The sequence below is a fragment of the Heloderma suspectum genome, chromosome 3, assembly GCF_057233095.1.
Source record: "Heloderma suspectum isolate Gila_16-S chromosome 3, 16-S_ref, whole genome shotgun sequence".
Classification (NCBI taxonomy): domain Eukaryota; kingdom Metazoa; phylum Chordata; class Lepidosauria; order Squamata; family Helodermatidae; genus Heloderma; species Heloderma suspectum.
This window is the reverse complement of record NC_139460.1, coordinates 216137327-216155537: the sequence shown is the minus strand read 5'-3', so window position 1 is coordinate 216155537 and position 18211 is coordinate 216137327. Positions and strand designations below refer to the sequence as shown.

General features: G+C 44.2%; 1 protein-coding gene across 2 annotated transcripts in view; it reads left to right on the top strand.

Annotated features, from left to right (window-relative positions):
* The window catches only part of SPOCK2 (SPARC (osteonectin), cwcv and kazal like domains proteoglycan 2), a 90493-nt gene that overhangs the window by 58556 nt on the left and 13726 nt on the right, over window positions 1–18211 (top strand). For both annotated transcript variants that reach the window (XM_084845578.1, XM_084845579.1), the window contains exons 2-6: window positions 3209–3254; window positions 7117–7231; window positions 8351–8465; window positions 15201–15315; window positions 17570–17689. In XM_084845578.1, coding sequence (XP_084701704.1) covers window positions 7200–7231; window positions 8351–8465; window positions 15201–15315; window positions 17570–17689 — 382 coding nt within the window. In that variant the 5' untranslated portion in view covers window positions 3209–3254; window positions 7117–7199. The remainder of the gene's footprint in view (window positions 1–3208; window positions 3255–7116; window positions 7232–8350; window positions 8466–15200; window positions 15316–17569; window positions 17690–18211) is intronic.

The window sequence follows — 18211 nt, the reverse complement described above, 5'->3', positions numbered from 1 at the left end:
TTGCAGAGCAACGGACGATTTGGCTCACTGTGGCTTGTTCTCCCCCTTCTTCCCCCTCAGTCCTCCAGCTGGTATCCCAGTATCCTTCGCAACAGAACTCATCTTCTCTCCCCCTCCCCACTCGGGTTGCTGCCCCCTTTTCATTAGCCACTTCCTTTCTTTTTTCAGAGCCTCAAAAATGCGCAGTTGGGGTTGTTGTTGTTTTTTTAACTTGGCCCCTGACAATTGCGCAACCATGTTCGTTTTTTAAAAAATTGTCGGTCTTGTGCAAACATGCTCTTATGGCTCTTTTGCATGGCTCCTTTTCAGAGCACTTGCTGCGGCAGTTGCTGCGGTTCCCTGGCAGTTCTAAAAAACCCACAGAAATATATGCCAGTGTAATGGCTGGGAAGTAAATGGAGGGGAGATTTGCGCCAATTTAAGGACTGGGAAGTAAGTGGAGGAGAAATTTATGCATCTTTAGTAACTGCTCCATTAGTGCATGTACACATTTCCCCTCCATTTTCTTCCCAGTCCTTCAGTTTACTCAGATTTCCCCTCCATTTTCTTCCCAGCCATTAAATTTGTGCATATCTGCCAGTTCAAAAAATACGCAATAATTCCTGACAGTTAAAAACAAAACAAAACCCTTAGAGGTGGCAGAACATGGACGGAGCAAATAAGGCACCAGCCCCAGTGGTACTTAAACCTGCCTCCCCATGTGGCCCCATTTTCTCCATCCCATTCAGCCACCTTTTCAGGGTTTTCTTTAGAACTGTCTGAGAACCGCAGTAACCGCAGCAGTCACAGCTTTGAAAAGGAGCCGCAAAAGATGGGGGAGCCAAGATCTCCCTTTTCTGTAGTGGCAGGAGACTTGGGAAGTGTTGAAAAGGTGGAGGACACTGAGAAGTGTCAGTTCAACACTTAAAATACATTGGTTTACATTGGATTACATTGCTAAGTGGAAGATATCTCCCCCCCGGCTTTTGGTGCACCTATTTTTGCTGCCACCCCCCTTTTACCAGTGCTTTTCCATTGTTTAAGGATTTGTAGGAAGACTGGAACGGGGGCATCTGTAAGGATCAGTCCTCCTTTAAGGAGATTGCTGGCCAGAGTCAGTGGAGGCTGGTGGCTCCTATGTCAGTGGGGAAGCAAATCCGCTCCAGGTTTCAGTCAGAACCAGTCTGGACTCTAAAGGTGCTATCCAGGGAGCTACCTTGGACAGCTGCTTTAGAGTTCTGACTGGTTCTGGTTGAAACCCGGAGTGGATTCACCGCCCCACTGACATCGGAGCCAGCATCCCTCACTGGCTAGAGTATCTCTTTTTGCCTACCCACCTCCTTTCTTCATCATCACTTTGAAAACAATTATGCTTTGTCAGAGTTGACTGAAGTATCAGCTTTCTGATGTCGCTAGCATTTGAGGAAGAGAGGTCTGTGGATCCTCCATATCTTAGAAATCACATTTGCTTTTGTGTTTCTGTCACAGTCTTTAAGGTCACATGAGAAGCAGTGTAGATGTTTGCCACAGCTGACTTATAAGTGGGAATAGCTGTGTGTGCAGTGTAACATGTGGTGTGGGAAATCACATCATATTGCAGAAGCTCCTTCTCTGTTTAGAAAAATTGCATGTGACCTTCTCCACACACGGCACTGCTCACACAAGTAGGTCCTTCACGTCAGCATGTGTTTGCAGGAATATCTACATTGGCTCTCAACGTGCTCTCCCCACAATACCATCCTTATGTCAAAATGTGAACCAAACGAACATGCAGACTGAGGGATGTTCTTGATGGCTGAGCAACAGTTGTACAGCTCCCTGCTCGCCAGAGTCTGAGAGTACATTTGTGAGACCCCTGTGAGAGGAATAAATACCCTCCCCCCCACACCTTTTTCATAGGCAGACTTTTCCTTCTATCACCAGGAAAGTCATACCATTCTTTGCCATGGCGAGATCACCAGTCCCGATATCCAAGATCAGGGCTGGGCAGACAGTAGATCTCCAGATGTTTTGGACTTCAGCTCCCAGACTATCGGCTGTGCTGGCAGGGGCTTCTGGGAGCTGAAGTCCCAAAATCTGGAGATCTACCTTCTGCCCACCCCGTCTTAGAAAACAAACCATTTACTTTCAATTTTACCATGTGGGGTGTTTTCACAGGACCACAGTATCACATGGAAGTTGATGGGGAAGCCAACTTGTGGTAGCGTTTCAACTAAAAAACAAATCGTTATGTGAATCAGCCCTGTACCAGAGCGAGCTGAGATTTATTTCTTAAAAATTAATGGAAGCTTGCTGAGATTTGGGCATTTCCATGAAGCAAGATGGCCATCTTGTTTCCCCAGGGCTCTCATTAAACCACTTTCATTTTGTTTTTCTGGTTGATAGAACACATTTATTTCTGATTGCATAATACTTTAAAGCTGAAAATGGTTTCATTGATTTGTGGTGGGCTGCTAACTGTTGGTTCCTTGCCATATTTGGAAACTGTCCAAACCAACTCAGAAATATGAGATCTAGTGTTCTGAAATTCCTGGATTTTGATACCAATTCTTCCACAAACAGGCTGAAAATGGGACAAATCCCCTTGAGCAGGGATGGGGAATATGTGGCCAACCAGATGTTGTTGGACTGCAACTCCAATGAGCCAGGATAGCCAATGGTGAGGGAACATGGGAGTTGCAGTCCAGCACCTTCTGCAGGGCCACACATTCCCCATCTCTGCCCTAGAGCCTTGGTCAGTATCTTTTATTTCAGTAGAAGAGGGAGACTGGGTTTGGATGAGCCGCGGTCCCCATAGGTGCCAGGTTGCATACCCAACCCCACTTAGGGGTTGTTGTGTCGTGGGAACCTAGCAAGCGTGGGTTGTCCTAAAACAGACAATGTGAGTGGGGATGGCATATTCAAAATGGCAGCTGCACACACCCCACAGCCTCACCATAATTTACTGGGCTGCTGTATCGTGTGAATAGCAGATGCAGCTTTTCTTAGCCATCAGTCAATCAAGCAGTTGAGCTTTCCTGCAAAACATGCCAAAGAGGGGAAGCCGAACACAAATCATTTGCAGGTATGGAGCGCCTTTGCTTGAATTCAAGCCGATAAGGAAGCATCAGTGCTGTATCCTCTGTATAAGGATTTTGATTTACCTGGCTTTTGGAGCATTTGCATTTCTATAGCTGACATTTTTTATTGTCTGAACTATTAATTTGTTCTCTTTTTCTTCTCTCGTAAGGATGACTACATCAAGAGCTGGGAGGATAATCAGCCAGTTGATGAAGGTAATTTTTCCTTTGATGGTGCTTCCCTTTTAAAGGACTGCTACCTGCTGCAAGAAAGTGGCTGAGGCCTTGTTGGGACAAGGGTTTTTCAGTACAATTGGGAGCAAATCTAACATGCATGGTTCATCTGACTTGCTTTCATCTGTTCTGAAAGCATTTGGAAGCAGTTGCAAGCTGGGATAATCATGCTAGAACACAGGCATGTTTGAAGAAGAGTGTTTCCCTGTGTCAATTTTACTAGGTACAAAAATATGTGGGTATAATTCAGAAATTGCAACTGTTCCATTAGCAGCATGATGGTGTTTGGGAGTCCATATAGCTCTGAGCTGTAGTAACCTCTTTTCATATACAACCTACCCCCAGTGCATATTCTAAAACAATAATTTGATCTGTGGCTTGAGCAAATGTCTGCCTGCCACCCACAACCTGGCCTGGATAATTCAGTAGATTGGGCTGTGCATGTCCTCAGTCGATTTCTTTTTGGATGATTTCTGTTCCACGTGTTTTACTTAATAACAGTGCAATCCTATACATGTCTATTCAGAAATAAGCCCCACTGAATTCAATGAGACTTACTCCCAGGTGTGTATAGAATTGTACTGTTAGTCTTTATTTCCCTGACCCATTAGATACGTTTTTGCATGCTATTAAGCAGAATTGATTGTGTTTATGTGAGTGATGGAAATAACCCCCCTTTTTTATGTTTGTGGAGTCTGTACTTACAAATGTTGCGATTTCCAGGGTTGGCTTCCTGTGTTCCTGTCATTTAATTGCTAGTTGAAATTAATATCTCAGAGTTGTGATTTCACAGACAATTGGTCCAAAAATATTGGGTGGGTGTACGATGCAACATAGGAGGAGTTTGTGGACCATTTGCCTGTCCAGTCCAGCATTGTTTACTCTGAATGGCATCAGTTCTCCAGGACTTTTCCATCACCTGCCACCTTATTCTTTTAACTGGATGTGCCAGGGATCGATCCTGGAAACTTCTGCATGCAAAGCAAAAGCTCTACGCTAGCAGAGGTAATCAACCTGGGGCCCTCCAGATATCCTGGACTACAACTCCCATAAGCCCCTGCCAGTGAGGCCATCAGTCTGGGATTGTGGGGGTTGGAGTCCAAAATGTTTGGAGGGCCCCAGGTTGCCTGCAGCAAGCACTTGGCTGCAGCAACTCAAGAGCGGTGCCCAGTTGACTCCACGTCCTCCAGTTACCAACATCTGATCCTGACTATCTGGCTTCCAGTTGCTGCTTAGGCCCTACCACGGAATTTTAAAAAAACCCTTAAAAACAAATGAAGCACATAATACCAGATCTCTCTTGGTTTTATTATATACAATTGAGAGATAACTCCTACGTCTCCTAGACAGCATCTGGGAGGCATAGGATATGTCAGTTTGCTGGCTCCGAGCTCAGAGACAGAGCTCGGAGCTCGGAGCCAGCAAGCCATGTTCCCCTCCCTCTTGTAGCCAACGCAGAGAGAACCACGCTGGCTACCTCTCCGTGCTTGGAAAAAGGAGTGCAGAGACAGGGAAAAGGGGGTGTTCCTAGGGGAGGGGAGGAGACCAGGGTGGCAGCCATACAAGAAATCCTGTGGCCACCCCAGTCTCCTTCCCTCCTGCTCCCAGAAGCCTCCGCTAGATGGGCGAAATTGCCTGTCTAGCTAAAATGCAGGGCAAGAGGCACACGCCTCTGCATAGGACACTCGTAAGCCTCTGAGTTCTGAGGCTTACGAGCAGCCCAGGAGGATCCCATAGGACTGCGCCGTAATTCAATTTAAAGAATGCCTTCACTGTTCTGGCCTGACAAGAATACTGACTAGTTGACCTTCAGGAAAGAACTTTTTTTTAAAAAAAGGGCTGCCTGATACAGGCTGCATTTCCCTGGTTGGAAAATTTGCTGGCTTCAGAGATTTAAGGCACAATCCTATGCATGTTTAGACAGAAAAAAGGCCTATAACTTCCAGCATGCTGGGAGCATGCTGGGAGTTGTAGGCCTGTTTTCTGTCTAAACATGCATAGGAGTATGCCCTAATGGGCTTATTATGCCCATTGAAATCGATGTGCTTAAATGTGCTTAACTCTACCTTGGATTGCCCAAATTCAGCAGTAATTGCAGGCAACTAGTAACGTGTAACTGGAAGACCTCAATTTGGATGCAGCTCTCCATTCACATCAAAAGTCAGTAGGGTATGGATGAACATCACCATGCATGCAGAGATCTGTATCCCCATATGTGCATGGGAGGCTCCTGCAGGCAGGTCTCTCCTGCCGGATCAGAGTGTATGACTTAAAACTTTTCTGTTCTAGATCTGACATGTAATTAGTCACAATGGCTAAAAACTGTGGGCACATCCATGAATCCCATTGCTTCAAGATTTAGATGTGTATGATTGGTGCATAGCATTGCATATTTCTTTTTAAATAGGTACATACATCCCAAGGTGGTTTGGCTTATTTAAAAAATAAAATCTAAACAATGATGTATTAAGCATGGGAAAGGGGGACTGGCTAGATCAATTTTGGATGGCAAATGGATGGAAAGATATCCCCATGGATTAAGATGATGGAGAACCATGACCGAAATCATTGCACTCTCAGCATCTTGATTCAACAGGTGCTTTGGCCACATGGTAAGGGATTTGCTTATGCAAAGTTGTTCATTGTGCACACAAACGTATACTGAATGCAAATCCCAAAGAGGCATCTGTGCATGTGTGTCAGCACTGCCTCATTATACTGGCCAAACGTTCAGGTGTGGATCGGGATCCACAGAGGTGCAGCTTGGCTGCGTATTCACAAGCCCCTCTGACCAGGGTAATAACTATCCCTACATAGGACAGATGCAACTTCATATTCCTCTCCCATGGAATTTTATTTTATTTTGAAATGTTCAAAATAGAGACAACACAAAAGAAGAACACACACAACCATACAGCAAGATCACTAAAGAAATAAAGAAACTCACTCATTACAATTCTTAGTATATTACAGATATGCTTGTGGGACACAGCTGTATAGTAAAAACCCTAAGCAGAAGCTCACTATCTAATGAAAGATCGGATATATATGTTACATTGTATATAGAAGCATTGTGAGTCTGTGTTTTACATACACACACATACACCCACAAGAGTCACACACACAAATACAAGCATCTGTACTTGATTGGAATTTGGTGAGAAAGGCGTTCACATAGGAAATAAAGTGCCATAATATATATTTTTTAAATTAGGATTCCTTGCTTGCTGTGCTTGCTGGGTACATTTGTACATAATCATAGTCTTCCGAATTTTATCAATCCACTGCTGTTTATATGGTTGCTTTGGAGACTTCCCATTACATGCTATATAGGACCGTGCCACAGTATACAATTGCTACAGAAGGCCTTTATGCAGAAATCCAGGGTTGTTAGATTCAACTGATGAAAAAGCATAGCCTTAGGAGTTACTAGCAGTCTAATGTGGAGAAATCCCTAGCAGTAATCAGCAAGCATGTTCCAAAACTGTTGAATATTCCCACCAAAGATGAAAGTATGAACCACTCTGTCCACATCCCTTCAACAATACTGACTATGGTTTGGACACCTTCACATTCCTATCCATGCCTCAATGAGGGTAGAAGGAATCTATCCCAAGAATCAGTTGCTTGTTTCATTCAGGTTGTGAAACAGCTTCTGATCTGGATATATAGTGGAACACAAGAAGGTGCTTCAGCATGCAACCACAGTTGCTGTGTAGATTCTAGCACGCTTTTTGTGCATGCATGTTTCTGTGCAGGGCTCTCTATATATCAGAGAGAAACCTCAGTGAAGGTGCTACAAAAAGGAGCATTTGGTTCATGCTCCCTTTACCTCTTTCTTTAGGCCTGGACACCACCAAGGATCCCTGCCAGAAAGTTAAATGCAGCCGGCACAAGGTGTGCATTGCCCAGGGCTACCAGCGAGCCATGTGCATTAGCCGCAAAAAGCTGGAGCACAGGTAAGGAAGCAGCTGGCCTCCCCATTAATCCCTGATTGGGGAATATGTGTATTGAACTAGTTGCTCCTGCTTCTGGTCCTCAGCCAGACATTTTGTGGCGAGCTGGGCCTTAGGGAGGGAGAGGATATTGTCAGTCAGTGCAGATCAACCAAACCCTAAATACAGCAGTCTGCGCAGCCTTTTCCAACTGTGGGCCACAGACTGGGATTACATCTCCCATCATCCCCAGCCACCATTGTGGTGGTTGGGGGTGATGGGAGTTGTAGCCCAACATCTAGGGACCTGCAGTTGGAAAGGCCTGGTCTAGTAGGCTTAACGTTATTTCTTTTATTTGATGAATGTTTTAATGACCTGGGGGGGAAACATCTTCCAGGTCTTTGTCGGCCATCCAGTGTAGTTGCTCTCATTAGCCAGAACCTGGAACAGGTATACTTTTTATTGAGCAAGTCAGCAGTTTGCCTTATCTCCCCACAAGTAAAAGGACTACCGGACTTTCTTTTCTTTTCAAATGTAAAGATGAAAAGTTAGGGAAGGGGTACGTAGCTTCCCTGAGGGATGGGGGTGAACTGCAGGTCGCCCTGTACTCATGGCTGCAGCCCTCTCCTGCTCCTTCATGGGAACTTCTATTATGGTTTGCTGAAGTTCACCCGTGGCCCCTGTTTTATTTTTCCCTGTGGCCTTTAAGAGACACATTCCTATTTCTTGTCCCATGAACAAGTTTTATAATGAAAGCCAAAGATGCCACCATTTGGTAGGCCAAAGCTCTGTGCCTTTATCAGTGGCATAGCAGGGAAAAAGCAATAGGTGAAGATTTTCGCATCACCGCTTCTCTATATCATGCAAAGTTTCGCCTGTTGATTTCTGCGTGTTATGTTGCGCTAAGCACGATGGTGGCATCTCTTCTCAGGATTGTTAAGAGCAGATCATTTATAACTCTCCCCTTTGCCTTTGAGGAGCGTTCCCCAGTCTGCAAGTTGGGGATATTTCACATTCCATAAATGCCAATGAGAAGAGGACATTTTGTGTGAGAGAATGCATACACTGTGGGGCTAGCCCAGCTTTAATATGTGCTCCTGTTTCTCTCTTATCTCTCTCTCTTGCGCACGCACACACACGCAGAATCAAGCAGCCTGCCCTGAAACTCCATGGAAACAAGGAGAGCTTGTGCAAACCTTGTCACATGACCCAGCTGGCATCTGTCTGTGGCTCTGATGGACATACTTACAGCTCTGTGGTGAGGAGAAAATAACTTAACACTGGAAATGAGGTGGGTGTGGGGGATTTTTTTTTTCAGGAGTAAAAGCTGCCACGCTTTCAGGTTTTGGGCCTGCATGGCTTTGGCCTACATTACCTAGGACTGGACACTTTCCAAGAGAGCCAAGATGTGGATGGATGGGCTCACTCACATGTAGATTGACACACAAGAAAGTCTGAACCTATTCCTGTACTAGGCACCTGATAAAGTTGCCAATTAGTCAGAATTTCATTGGCCTGATCAGAATTTCATCCCGGAATAAGAGTATGTAAAGCCAGGGGTGGGACAGGGGAACATGTGTCCACTTTTTATTTCCCTCCTTGTATGTGTGTGTGTGTGTGTTTTAATATTTACTTATTTATGTATTTATTTATTACATTCTTATCATTCCCTTCCAGTTCTCCAGTCACCCATTTTATCCTCACAGCAACCCTGAAGCTAGGCTGAAAAAGAAAACAGAATCTGGCCCAGGGTAATCCAGTGGGCTTTGTGGCTGACTGGGGATTTTACCTTAGGTCCCCCACTCTAACCAGCACTCTTCTCTGACATTCTGACCCAGCTTTCCTCAAGCTGGTGCTCTCCAGATGTGCTGGACTACAACTCCCATTGTCCCCAGCCGGCATGATGATATGCTTATGTGTGATCATGGGCCCGACATTCTCAGCCTAAGCTACCCCACAGGGTTATGAGGATAAGCATTTCCTCCCTGGAGGAAAGACAACATACAAATATATAATCATTACTTGCACCTCGCACAGCTCTTGGCCATGTGAAGACTTTGATTACATGACTTGTTAGGGCCTCTTTGATGAGAAAGAAAGCCCCAGGGCTCATGTTTCCTCTTGCCATGTTTCTGGACTGAAGTGGGGAAATGCACATTATTCTGTCTTTGCGTCAGGAGAATGTTCATCTCACCGTGGTGGAAATGTGTGTCTCCTCCCTTCGAATGAGATCCAGAAGTGTGGAGAAAAGAAGCACAAGTCTCTCGTGCTACCTCTTGATAAATCTTTTTAATGTTCAAAGCAGCTCTCCTCTCAGGCTTAGAACCTTTGACCATCTTTCTATCTCATGGATAGGGATCTGGATTGCCATAATACATTTCTCATCTAGGGTATCCACTTGGGGAGATAAATATCTCTCATTCTTGGTAAATATAATTCTCATTCAGACGCTTCCGTCTGAAAAACAGGAACAATAGCTGGCTATCTCATGTGAAAATGCTAAGGAGGCGTCATCCCAAACTGTGCAACACTTTGCAGTTCAACATTGCTAAATAAATACATATATTAGCGAAGCACCAGAGGTGGTGTTACTGAGTGATATTCAGGATAATCATATATAGCTAACACCTCTGGTATTTCTGCCAATATATAACTAACCCACAGAATTATATAAAAATTATATATAACCAATTAGTGGAGGTCCCAGGGGTGGTGTAATTGTGTGAGTTTAAAGATTAAGAGGAAGTAATTATGAGCTGGTTGGGTTTTTTTTTACCTTTTGAGAGCAGCTAAAATGATCATTATTAAACACTGCAGATCTGTGAATCTCTCACAAATGTTACTATGGTTAAACAAAAAAAAAAAGTATGGAGGTGATAATCAAACAAGTTAAACCTGAGGACAGACAATAGTTTTTAAGAGTGTTTAAAAACTGTTTGACTTCCCATGGTATACAGTACACTCACATTTCTTTTGCACCGTTGTCACCTCTGGTTGAACAGGTCTTGCAGGTTTTTGTATTCTTTCAGTACGATACAGACAAGTTTAACAGAGCTGCAAGTGGGATGGATAAAGCCACCAAGAGCAGTGAACTGTCATTTAAAGCACCTTTGACTTTCCTTGCAGGGGCAGGGAGAATCCAAACTGTTGTCTGCCTCTGGTCTTTCTTAGAAATGGAGAACGTGCGTTCATAATGTTGATATCAAGATGGCAGACCTTCATCCCTTTTTGGAGACAAAATGCCAACAACTGGGACATTGTGAATAGGCTTGCCCACTGGTGGAACATAACTGATGTCAAGCAAATCCCTTTTTAAAAGGATAGATAGCAACAATATAAATATAGTCATGGGTTTGAGGTCATCTGACTTTCCTTCTAGACAAAATGAGTCTCTGGATGGTGGCACAGTGGTATGGTTTTAATATTAGATATGGGTGCTGTGTGCCTTACATTACATATAGTGCAGTGGAGTTTCACAGGGTAGTGTGACTCACTGAGTTAAAGCTCATTTGGGTAGCCCCTGTTGTGCTGTGCTGGCCTACTTTTTCTGCCTCCTGGCTATTGGAATAGGGGAGCCTGTTCCAGCAAAGCTCTTGCCATTAGCACATGCAGCTGCATTTAACTCTCTCTCAAAATAGATAGCTAGTCTTGTGAAGAATTACCTCCCCCTCTCAGCCAGGGGTAAACTGATTCAGAAACATACCTCAAGCAAATCACATTGCACATCCTCCTTGCTGCAAATGAGGGCCGATTCCATACAGCTCCGAAGTTCAGCCTGGGGCATGCAAGGGAATTCAGGGCTCATTACGACCAGCCATGGGGCAAAGCGGCCATTGGATTGCTCCGTGTGGTGGCAAGATCAGTGTTCAGCCCGCAATGAGGATCAGGATACTTTCCTGCACGTCTCCTCACATGCCGAGCATTAATCCGGCAGTGTGATGGAGCATCCCCATGAGCACGTCACCCACATAAACAGCTATAATGCATTTAGAATTTGGCTTAGAGAAAAGGTGAGCGAAGGAAGACATGATAGAAATGTACAAAATTATGCATGGTGTGGGGAAAGTGGATAGGGAGACATTTTTCTCCCTCTCTCGTAATACTAGAACCTGGGGTTATCCCATGAAGCTAACTGGTGGGAGATTCTGGACAGATAAAAGGAAGTACTTCTTCACAGAGTGCAGAGTCAAACTATGGAATTCACTACCACACGATGTAGAGATGGCCACCAATTTGGATGGCTTTAAAGGGGGATTGGACCAATTCATGGATAAGGCTATCAATGGCTACTGGTCCTGATGGCTCTGTGCTACCTCCAGTATCAGAGGCGGTATGCCCATGTACACCAGTTGCTGGGGAACATGGGTGGGAGGGTGCTGTTGCACTCAAGTCCTGCTTGTGGGTTTTCTGTGGGCAGCTGGTTGGCCATTGTGTAAACAGAATGCTGGAGGTGATGGACCCTTGGTCTGATCCAGCATGGCTCCTCTTCTGTTCTTACAGCAGTTGCTCAAGACTGTTTTGGGTCATGTGAATCTACCCCTTTAGAAGGATGGTCATGCATCCTACTTTACAGAGCACAGTCCTCTGTTTGAAGGCATCCTCTATTTGAAGGGCTGTCCAATCCAAGTCCAGTTCAAAGATAAAGAACTATCAGAAGGAAAAGCTGGGCCTTGAAGTTGTCTATCAGCAGCACCAGGACAGCAGACTGAGCAAGGTACTCAGGTCACCTGGCTACAGTCTTCCCCACTGTGGTGAGAGGAACTGTATTTCTGCTCAAATTATAGTAATTATTTCTAAATTTGTGTCTATACATACCTATTAACATATGCAAATTTTATGCAAATCTGCCTTTTGTCCTCTTTTTGGGTGATACATTTCCTGTTTTGGGCAGTGCATAAATGGCTACCCTACCCTTCAGCCCCCACCCTCTGACAAAGTCTTCCCTTTCCATAGGTCCTCTCTGTGCCTCCTTCCCTTCACTTGCATCAAAATGTACAGATTTTTCATTTTCCAGTTATTAAAATGTTCATGAAATCACAGCAGCCCAGCCAATGGCTGGGGAAACATTTTTATCGCTTGCAGGAAAGAGGCAGCCAACTTGTAGCCTGTTATGCATCTAAGAATGTTGAGAAGCCTTAGTCTGATTAGTTCAAAACCAGGACACAGCAGGAAATTTCATTCGGGGAGATTAGCACTAAGAAGATTCATTGTTATTTGCTTTTGGTTCCTCATTGCCTGAAGAGTTAAATAACAAAACAGTAACAGGATCAGAAGGCCAAGAGGCCTGCCTGCCACAAAATCCTTCTCTTGCAGTCTGCCCTTGGAATTCATAAGGGCCAACTGAAAAGAGACCCTTGTTGCTGGAAGGCAGACCTTTAGATGTTCCCATTTGACCCATGTGCCAAGCCAAAGGACAGGCACCAGTGTGGGAAGAAGGCAGAAAGCACTGGGCCAAACACACTAGAGAAGCTACTCCATAGGGGCCCTAAGAATCTCAGAGCCTTGTGTGTGTGTGTGTGTGTTTTGGAGTGAGGTATAGGCAGGCTCATGTATGTGCTGCACTAAAATCAAAATCCTGTGCCTATGCAAACATTCCGTGCCAAAACAAGCGGAATTCTGTGACCTTACAAATTCTGCAAAATGAACAAATGTGCATGTCTCTGATTGTGCAAAATAATCGCAATTGCAGAACTGTGCGAAATTTCTTCTGGTTTTGCTAGTCATTACGGGGAAAGGGCAAGGAGGTATGGCAAGGAGAACCTGATCCCCAGCCACGAGAAGCCTTATTCAGCTCCCTCTCCTCCCCTCTGCCCGCCACCCCCAGCTACTACAATTTCTGCATGCATCGCCCACATGCTTGTGAGTGTATCTTCACCACCACAAGGGGTAGAAGCATGCTTTCAAAATAATCAGGATAAAAGCTGAAATTCTCAGGAAGCTGAAATTTGTGGTGGTGGTTGTGTTTTCTTTGTTCTTATGGGATCGCAGCAGATGCATAGCCCTGGCTATTGGAGCAGATTGACTGAGTCAAGCCACACACAATCTGCCATCTCCATGGGAGGATTCCTCTCTGCAGCTTTCTTGTGCTGCTGTTATTCCTGATTAAATTGAGACTGCCTGAAAGGGAAGCAGCTTTACCGCATCCCAGCAGAGAGTTTGTATGTCTCACTGTTAGTGCTGCCTCTGGTCCGCTTTTTTGAATATCGCTATCTCTGGGGGTGGTGAGTGCTTCTTTTTGAAATCAGCTGAGAGACGTTTCTTCAGTGGGGTTGACCAAGTCCTCAGTGAGGAAACATTGTAAGAGTTAAGCATGTTTAGCCTGGAGAAGAGATGATTAAGAGGCAATAGGATAGCTGTTGTAAAATATTTGTAGGCTTGTCACATAACTCAGGGGTGAGCAGAAGGTTGATCTCAGACGTTTTGGACTTCAACTCCAAGCATTCCTGACCATTAGCCACGCTGCCAGGGGCTTCTGGGAATTGAAGTTCAAAACATCTGGAGATCTACTTTCTGCCTACCCCTGACATAGATGATGGAGTAAATTTGTTCTCTGTACTAGAGGCTGTAGGACCCAAACCACGGTGTTCAAATTACAAGAAAGGGGATTTTGACTAAACGTTAGGAAGATGGTATGAGCTGTTCAGCAGTGGAATAGACTGCCTAGGGAAGTGGTGGACATTTCTTCATGAGAGATTTTTAAGCAGAAATACTTGATGGCCACATCAGGGATGCTGAAGGTGTCGGGGTGGACGAGATGGCCTTTGAAGTCACTTCCCTCTCTGATTCTTCAAGTATCATTCCAGAAAGAATTATACTACCATGGAATACATCCTAAGATCCACTGTGCCTTGTATTGAGGACATAGGGAAATTATACCTTATGCTAGTAAAACAGAGCTATTTTAATCATAATGCAAATCCTACTTCTTGGAGGTGTGTAGAGCCATCAGAGGCACCTACCTGCATATGTGGTGGGATTTCCTAGTGGTGCAAAGGTTTTGAGTCTAGGGCTTTGCCTTCGCCAGTGAGGTCACACAACAAGATAGAGCATTTCCTGCAAAACTGGGACTACTATCTCTTTATATCTAATACACAAATAAGACACATAGAACCCCTGACTTTTTTCTGGACAGCAGGTTATGGCTGCTAACTGGAAATCAGCAAATGAACTTTCTCTTATCATATGGAAATAGAAAATTTGGGAACTTGCACTGATGGAGAAACTCACTAAACATCTTAAGGTAAAAAGAGGTCATGTAGAAATTGGCATTTTTTACGAATATGATATCCATTTATTGAATTTGCGAATACTGAGAAGAATACATGACATCCTTAAGGCACATGGAACTCTGTGGCATGATCTTTGCGGATGATGGATGATAACTTCAACAGATAATCTTGCTTATACCGAATAGAGATCCTGAGTGATCAGAAAGACTGTAAAGAAATTGATTCACGTGTGGTACACTTAAATTTGTTACTGTTCATTTTTACTCGGAAAAATTCAATACAAAAGAATTTGTATTCATTCTGAATGTCAACATATCAATATATATGCTCCTGTTGAGCCCCATGACTAAGGTTTTTTGTTTTTTTTTGCTGAAACTGGTTAATGGAGTGATTTAGGGGATATTGTTTATAGCATTTTGAATTATAAAGAACGTATTATGTGCTTGTATGTAGATATCCAGCCATTGCATTAGATGGTAGGTGAATCTTTGTTTTGTCCTAGAACTTAAACATGACCCTGTCCCCAGCCTAAAGGTTTATGATCTTTGACAGGGATTAGGTGGGGACTGAGAGATGGGGAGAAGAGTGTCAGATAGCAGTGGAGGAGCAGGTAAGATGAGGCCAAAGTGGTTCATGCCAGATTTTGCGAGACCTTTTCAGAGTGCCAGCAGGGTCCAAGCACTGTGGATTTTTCTTGCTTGACAGGCAGGTGATTAGGGTGGGTTCCTTGCTTTCTCCTCTGACTTCTCTTTCCTGTTTTGCAGTGCAAACTGGAGCAGCAAGCCTGCCTGACCAGCAAACAGCTGACGGTCAAGTGTGAGGGCCAGTGTCCATGTGCAAGCGAGCATAGTACGACCTCAGCCACAGACATCAAACAAGGTCAGAGAAAGTGTTCTAGCAAATTTGGGATGACTGTATCCTTTTCCTCTCTCTCTCTCTCTCTCCCTCCCTCCCTCCCTCCCCCCTCCCTCCCTCTCACTCTTGGGGTTTCTATTATATTAACTTAGACTTCCCCAACCTGGTGTCCTCCAGATGTGTTCAACTAAAACCCCCGGGATCCCCCAACTAGCATGTTGGCTGGGAATGCTAGGAGTTGTACTCCCAACACTTCTAGAGGGCACCAGGTTCAGGAAGGCTGTATTTAACTGCAGACACAAAAGCAAGCATTAGCACTGGCCGTGAGAGTCCATTGTTAAACCATATTCTAGGGCCTTAACTTTTTCTGGCCTATATGCCACATGCCTTTCTCTGCTCTGAATGCATACAGGCACACTGGATGAGAGCATCATCCAGATACGTGCAGGCTCCCTCACCCAATAATACACCACACACCACCGTGCTGTCTGCATTGCTATTATTATATTCTTTACTGTGCTGGGAAGAAGGTTAAAATCATTTTATATCTCCCCACAGCTGGCAACATGGTCACTACCTGCCATATCATATCACTAGGAAACTGCCTCTGAGTCTAACCTGCGGGAACGTTTAACTCAAGGAATCAAACCACTAAATTTGGGGGTTCAATTCCAGTTCAGATTCAGCTATGAGTGAAGTTTAGTTCCTGTTCATGCTATAAAGATTCAGAAATTGGTTCAGCACCTCTGCAGAACCAGTTCTGAGAAGAAAAGTTAGATCTGATTCACATTACAATATTGATTTGCAAAGTGGAGGGAGGACGTCAATAAGTCTATTCTTTTACAGCTAAGTTGTCAGCCATAGGCCACAAGCACTAAGAAGTATGCATGGAATAAAAATAACTATCGGCGCAATCCTTGCTGGCTGGGGCATGCTGGGAATTGTAGGACTTTTTTCTGTCTAAATGTGCATAGGATTGTGCCCTAAGACATTTAATATTTCTCTTGTACAGGGCTGCTACTTGATTTTTAAAAATCTTAGCTGATTAATTATGGATGCAATCCTATCCATATTTAGACAAAAAAAGTCCTACAATTCCCAGCATGCTTGAGCCAGCATGGCTGGGTGGAGGGATGCTGGGAGTTGTAGGATGTTTTTCTGTCTAAACATGCATAGGATTGTGTCCTAATGAGTTTTACCCAATTAATCATTTTAAAGGTTGCAGCCCTACTTTTGTAACAGATTTTTTATTTGTACTCTTATAATGGATTTCATCTTAACCCTTAAAATAGCAGGCTTTTGTTCTGCCTGCAGCTGCTCAGCCTTATCAAACGGCTGGAGATAGAATTCTAAACAAACCCATGATGTATTAAAATCTTCCCAGCCATTATATGCTCATCATCCACTCGGTTAAGCCAGTGAGTTTACCACCACATCACGTGTTTCAACCAAATCCTGGGGTATATCTACTATTCAGACTGCTCAAATTTGCATCTAACTACCTATTAGAAAGATGTTTTATCTGCAGCCATATTCTGTACACTTATGCCATAATAAGTTCATTAGTGTTTAAGGTACTGCAAGACGCTTCATTGCATTTTCTAACAGCTCATCGACATATCAGTTAAGAATACAAGTCGAGATACATAAGACTTACTTTCACATGTGAATCCTACCCATGCTCAAAGGAGTCCAAGACAGAAACCCCCCCTGAGATTTCCCGTTTTATTCTCACAACATGCCTGTGGGGGAGGTTAGGTTGAGAGATGCTGACTGGCCAAGGCGAGCTTCATGGCTGAGTAGGAACTAGAACTGGGTCTCCCTGGTTTTAGATTGACCACTTATTCCACTACACACAAACCACGCTGGCATTCTCATTCCATGTTCCCTTCCTTCCCTTCCTTTTTCCAATTAAAAAAGGGGAGTAAAATATATTTCATTGACAGTCCAAATGGGTAGACTCTCTGCTGCAAAAATGAAGCCTAGCTTCAAGTTTGGGCTTGAAGATGGCGGTTTATGCAAGATCGTTTTGTGAAAGATGTATTCGTCCCTCCAGTAACAGCTCTGTGACCAGAAACCTCAGAGAACATGGTATAATTTAAAGCAGCATTGAAACTGACCAGGATTTCCAAGCTGTGTGTGCCACCCCGATACATGTCAGTAGTTCCGCCTCACCTTCCCCTCCTCCTCAACAGCCATCCCCTGCTGTATCTCATTCATGACTCTGCTGTATCCCAGTTTGGGGTGCTCTGCTCATAACCTAACATTTGGTTTACAGAAACGTGTACTGGACAAGACCTGGCAGACTTGGGGGATCGGCTGCGTGACTGGTTCCAGCTCCTGCACGAGAATGCCAAGCAGAACAGCTCTGGAAGTACAGGGGCCAATCCAGCATCTGGTATGCAAACAAGTGCCATTGCCCTCTATGTATACGTACACAGTCACTGTTGGATCCAGACCTGGTCATACTTAGGGTAGACCCACTGAAATCAATGCGACTTATGTTAGTCATGACTAACTTCAGTCTCATTGATTTCAGTGTGTCTGCTCTAAATATGTCTGGATCTAACCCTCAAGCCACATCTTGCACTCCGTTGTGGAAAGACTAGAATGGGGCTGTGTAATTCCTGAGATCATCCTCTGTGCAGCCAACATCCATATTCAAGAGCTGTCTTCTTCCTGAGGAACTATATACAGAAATATCAAGTGGCACACCCCTCCGTGGACTGTACTTTTTCAGGCTGCAGGTGGAGAATCACACAACTGAATACAGTCCCATTTAACCAAAAAACACCCCAAACCTCTCCCTATCCTTGGAAAACTTGTGGATGAAGGTTCTAACTTACAATTTCTCCCTGAGTTGCTAGTTTTCCACATACAGGGAGATTTTGATATGAAAGAGTGCTCAGACATGTGATTC